The 5,609-nt window shown below is 40.5% G+C and overlaps 1 protein-coding gene across 1 annotated transcript in view; it reads left to right on the top strand.

Moving 5' to 3' along the window:
* Window positions 1–1,476: 1,476 nt before the first annotated feature.
* Window positions 1,477–5,609, top strand: part of DCLK3 (doublecortin-like kinase 3) — a 10,980-nt gene continuing 6,847 nt past the window's right edge. Inside the window, 1 exon segment of the mRNA XM_009075630.1 lies at window positions 1,477–3,072. Within this exon segment, the coding sequence (XP_009073878.1) occupies window positions 1,477–3,072 (1,596 nt within the window).

The raw sequence follows: 5,609 nt of genomic DNA, 5'->3' as shown, positions 1-5,609 counted from the left end.
GAATTTTCTTGTAATGGTTCAGTAATTGTTCTGGCTGCTTTGTTTTGTCTTGGGCCCCTAAGTTCATATATATTGAATGTTTGTTCCCAACTGAAGTGCAAGGCTATTAAATGGAGTTGGAAGCACTCTGTGATCTCATTCTGGAAGTTTATTTCTTGAGGCTGAAAATAAATGCATTGTAATCAGGTTTTAATCCCAACAAGTACAAGAAATCAGAGTACTTTAAGGGGACATTTTTATTCTTAGCTTATTGTTATGTTGATAGAGAGTGTATTATATTATAGCTTGGTTTGTCCATAACCACATTATGTTTTCAGATCTTCCTTTTCACAATTACATGTAACAAATGGTGCTGTTTATTTTGGATGATGTTCTAAGATGAAGTATCAGGTGGAAAATTGTTAATGCCCCCAGACAAAACTTTTTGCCCCCTCAGAACTTTTTGTGATTTTACATAATTTTTAGAGTGGAAAAGTCAAACCAGGATATTGGAAAAACAGGACTTCAGCTATCAAACAAAACTAAGATGGTCTTTCTTTAAGGCCAAAAAAAAAAAATTGCATTACTATTAAATGGCCTATAAGACTGCTGTAAAACTATAGCAAAAGTAATGCTTTTTAAAACTAATTTCATTTATTCAATTTGTTATAGAAGGTCCAGGGAAAGTGAAGAGGAGATTTTAAGAATGTAAGGTTGCACACACATAGGCATCTGGTAGGAATTTTAAAATACAAGTAATTAGTTCCTTTTACTTCATGCAATGTAATTGTGGAAATTGTTGCCATGGGGTTTTCAGGGGCCAAAATTGTAATTGGGTTCAGAAAGGAATTGAGTGAGTTTAGGGAAGATATAGTCATAGGAGAATGCTAAACAATCTGGATGAAATCCTGGCATTTTTTGAGGGCTTCTGAAAAATGTGAGGATTTAGAAGAAGATCTCTTTGTTTTCAATATTACTATTCTTTAAGTGGCATTTCTCTGTCACAAAGTGAACTTACACTATCTCACAAACTTGACGATGTTTGTAGTTGCATGTATGTGGAGTTATTCCTTAGTGGCAGTTAAGCTTTGAAGTCACCTACCCTTACTCTCTGAGGTCGCATTCACTGACATATAGAAAACTATTGCTCAGAAAGGTCTCACGATGCGAAGTGATTAATACGCCTACTCTTTGTTTGCCTTAGGACGTCAAGCCTTGTTGGATCATTCGTCACACAATGCAAGCTCAAAAGTAAAGGAGAGGAAACTACATGGGACTTGTCCTCCTCTTGGTCGTGGAAGCTATGGAAAACCATGTTTGAGCGAAAGCAGCCATAGGTCATCATTCTTTAGTCCCCGCAATGGTTTTCGCACAATACATGCAGAGCACAGTCCTGTGAAGCCAAGGATTATTACAGTGGTGAAACCTGGTGGACGCACACTCAGAAGGATAACCTTGCTTCTCAACAGGAGATCAGTCCAGACCTTTGAACAGCTGATGGCTGACATTTCAGAAGCTCTGGGATTTCCACGTTGGAAGAATGACCGTGTGAGAAAGCTTTACAATCTGAGAGGCAGAGAAATCCGAAGCGTTGCTGACTTCTTCAGGGAAGGTGATGCATTCATAGCTATGGGGAAGGAGCCCCTCACTTTGAAGGACCTGGAAGTGGTATTACAAGAACTTTATCCTGAAAATCCTTATGCTGCCAGTGCTGCCATTCAGCAGAATGAGGAGCAGTCCCAAAAACTGAAGAGCAGGCTGTATGACAAGGCTTTGAAAGTAGACAGTGGCTTTGATGAGACAGCAATAACCAAGAACTGCAATGATGGCATATCTCCCCAACTGGTAGCTGGGCATGAAGGAAAAAGTCAAGCCAAGGCAAACCAAGAGGAAAAAATGAGAACCAAAAAAAAGTGGACTAGAGGGAGCTGGGGTGTTGAGCATGGAGCGAAGCCTTCTAGAAAAACCCAAGAAAGCGAGAGGTACCTTAACCATGAGAGGAGTTCTGAGGAGGGGTTAGAAGAGAGTTCAGAGGAGGTGGTGAGGTGTGAGAAGTGTGAACAGGAAAGGCAGGCCAGAGAAAAGTTACGAAGGGAAAGGCAGGCTGAGGCCTCCTTTGAAAAAAGAGATCTGGACACAGGTGCTTGTCAGAGGTACCATTTAGAAAGAAATGCAAAAATCAGGAACTGCCAGAAGTCTTCTGGAACTTGTCTAGAAGGTGAGGAAGTTGGGTGGAAAGATAATGGCTGTAGGAGGATGTGGAAGCCCCTACACAGGAATGTTAATGAAGGGCTGGAGAAGCAAAAAAGGAGCATTGAGAAGGAAAGGGATGTGGAGAAGCATGAAAACCATGGGAAGGAAATAGTAAAAATCAGGAAGAACGCTGTAGAAGGACTCCAGCTGTCTCATGAAGTGAAGGAAGAGAATGGAAGTAGCTGTGTAATGAACCAAAGCGGTTGGCTAAAGAAAGACAGTCTGAGGGATGCTGAGAAACTGTCTAAAACCCATAGGGAGGGCAGGGAGGGACAAAGGACTAAAGAGGAAACTGCCAGAAGAGAGGGGAATATCACATGTAGAGAGAGTGACATAGCTCGACGAGAAAAAACAGGGGAACGCAGATTGAATAAAGAAGAAAACAGGGCTCAGGGATTGGAAAGCACAAGCCGGAGGTATGCCATTAAAAGCAGAACTGACGTGGAAAAACACTACGAGATTGGCAGAACTATTGGGGATGGGAACTTTGCAGTGGTGAAGGAATGTCGCCACTGTGATTCCAATCAGATCTATGCCATGAAAATAGTTGATAAATCCAAGCTGAAGGGGAAAGAGGACATGATGGAAAGTGAAATTCTGATCATTAGGAGTCTCTCTCATCCCAATATAGTAAGCTTAATTGAGGTGTATGAGACAGAAGCTGAGATCTATCTAATCCTAGAGTATGTCCCAGGAGGGGACTTATTTGATGCAATCATAGAAAGTGTGAAGTTCACGGAGCATGATGCTGCTGTCATGATCACTGACCTGTGTGAAGCACTGGTTTATATTCACAGCAAGAACATTGTCCACAGGGACCTCAAACCAGAGAATCTTTTGGTAAGTATTGCCAAACTATTGCATATGTGCAAGAATTGAATTTATTTTCCCTTCAGTTACCTTTTTTTTAAAAAAATATTTTAAGCAAATACTGTGCAGAGTTAATAGTTAATATGCTGTGGCAGGACTGTTAGGAAAAATGGGTGCAATTTTGATGTGAAATTACAGTTTGCTTCACATAGATTTGTTGTGATTTGCAGATATCAGTACCCACAGAAAGAATTTCAAGAAAAAAATGATCAGGTTTTTGGGGGCAGTGAGCATTTGTGTTATTCTGAAAGCAGACCTGTTACTTAGCATCTGACTTTTAGGTGTGCTTAGGAATCATAAGGTGTTTTTCTTGCAGACCAAAATTTATTAAAGTTGCTAATTTATTTATTTGGTGGACTTTTTGTCTACTGCAGTCACACATCTTTGCAGACTGCTGTGCTAGTCCTGTACTGAAGTGATTTCTATCTTGTGACAAGTTATTTTCTTAGGAGCAGAACTATGATGCGGTTGATTGAAATAATCTGACAGTAAAATGTGAATGTTTTGGTGAATACAGCATTAAAATCAGCTCAAATAGTAACTTCATGCCAAAGAGAAAAGTTCTTGTTTCCATCACATTTCTGAGGCTACATTCTTTGCATCCAGCACTTTAGTCAATAGAGTTACTCACGTGCAAATATGCATTGAGACATTTGTAGTACTGACACTTCACAAGATACCCATTGTGGAACCTTAACAGTAAACAACTCTCCCTTGCTAAGTGTGTGTTGTGCTTTTGAATTAGGGTTCCAAATTTCCTGATAGATAGCTAGCAAATATTTGCCAGTCTCTAACAAATTGAATTTGGTCTGGTTTTGTTAGCTAGATGAAAAAAGGCAATAAATCATTAAGTCCTGTGTGCAGTTCTGTGCTTTTAAGAGAATTAATTTTGTGAAAAAATCATTGTGAATTTCTAGAGAAAAGCAGCAGTGTGGCCTCTAGCACATGCAGAGAGTGGACAAGGCTGGGCTGGAATGGTTTGCTCCCAAATCTTTTAACTAAGCAATAGTATCTGTACTAGGTTCTGCTATGTATCCTGCTTAGTCTGATGAAAATCCTTGGTACGTGGTCTGTGTGTAAATAAAAGATGGTGGGTGCAAGTGGCTCGTTTGCAGGAAGACATAGGCTTGTAGGTCCTCCTTTTGTGTTTTGTTTGCCATTAGGAAAAAGCTTCATTTAGAACTGCAAAGCTTTTTCCAGAAGCTTATTTCCTATTATGAGCTGGGTCCTGCCTCTTTCTATTTGCTGAAAATAAGGGAGTGTGTGTGAAACACCTGAGAACAGATGCTTCATTTGCCTCTATAATACATAATCGTCACAGTGATGTAGGTAAGCAAGAGGGGCAGCATGCAGGTCCGTTCTGGTTGCTTTCACATTTAGTTCACAGTACTACGTAACAGAGGTTGCTGGGCAGTGGCAATGTTGTGCAGCACTGAAGTAATCAGGTTGCCCATTCTGTTAGTAGAATATACTTTTCAAGGACAGATGGGCCCCCCAGTCTGTAGGTATGTTGTCATACGAGAACACTGATACCTAAATACAATGGGAAAGAAAACTGTACTTGTTCCAGTTTCATCTTGCTGCTAATTGACTGTGAAACAGCAGTATTAGATACCATTTAAATAAAGTATCCTTTTGAAAAGTGAGTCTATTCAACCAGCTGCATGATTTTATAAGCTCTTGATAGTGTTGATAGGTCATGTGCTGTCTAATAAGTATCTCTATTAAATACAGGCCGTTTGAGCAAGATTCTGACTTTTCAGTGTGCTACTTCTGTCTTCTCAGAGTGGCTGGGGATAGGAGGGAGCCCTGCCACTAATCTTAGCCTCAACCAGTGCTGAACAGTAATGAACAGTATTGAAGTAAATTTCATGGGTTCATCTGCTGTTGGTGGGTCAGGGGCTGGGGGCAGCCTTCTGGAGATGAAGTACAGTGCTGCAAGTTTCAGCATCTTGCGGAGATGTCCTTGGTTGTGGGATGCCTGTTGTTTCACTTCAGATTCTTACACTGAGGATGTTTAAGTCTGAATTACTCTAGCTAGGCTTTGTACACAGACAACAATAGGTATGTACTTTTAGGCTGTTGGCTTTTTTGTCCTACTTTGTGTTGTCTTTTGGTCGGGAGAATCTTCTAATTTCTTCTTTTGTACACTGTTTTCCCATCAGCCTTTCAAGTAAATGGGAAATGGAGAAGGGATCCTTTGTCTCTTTTACTAAGGAAATGTGTATGCTTACTTTAACCTTGATTTGTGTTTGTGGTTTAATTATTAGTTCACTGCATTACTGTTCCATTTATGGAACTGTCCTCTAGTTCTAAACTTCCTTACCAGGCCACCATCATACTTTTTGCATTTTCCCCTCCCTCCTTCACTACTATGTCTGCCCACAATGATCAGGCTCCTCACAGCATAGCTGTGAGGCAGAAGGGTGGCGACTTGCGCTACAGAAACAAAATCTGTTTGACAGCTGGTGTGAAGACAGCTGCTATGACTCCCTCCCATCTGCTAA

The sequence above is a fragment of the Acanthisitta chloris genome, unplaced genomic scaffold (assembly GCF_000695815.1).
Source record: "Acanthisitta chloris isolate BGI_N310 unplaced genomic scaffold, ASM69581v1 scaffold3305, whole genome shotgun sequence".
Taxonomy (NCBI): domain Eukaryota; kingdom Metazoa; phylum Chordata; class Aves; order Passeriformes; family Acanthisittidae; genus Acanthisitta; species Acanthisitta chloris.
The sequence above is the reverse complement of the archived record's forward strand: the minus strand, read 5'-3'. Positions and strand labels throughout refer to the sequence as shown.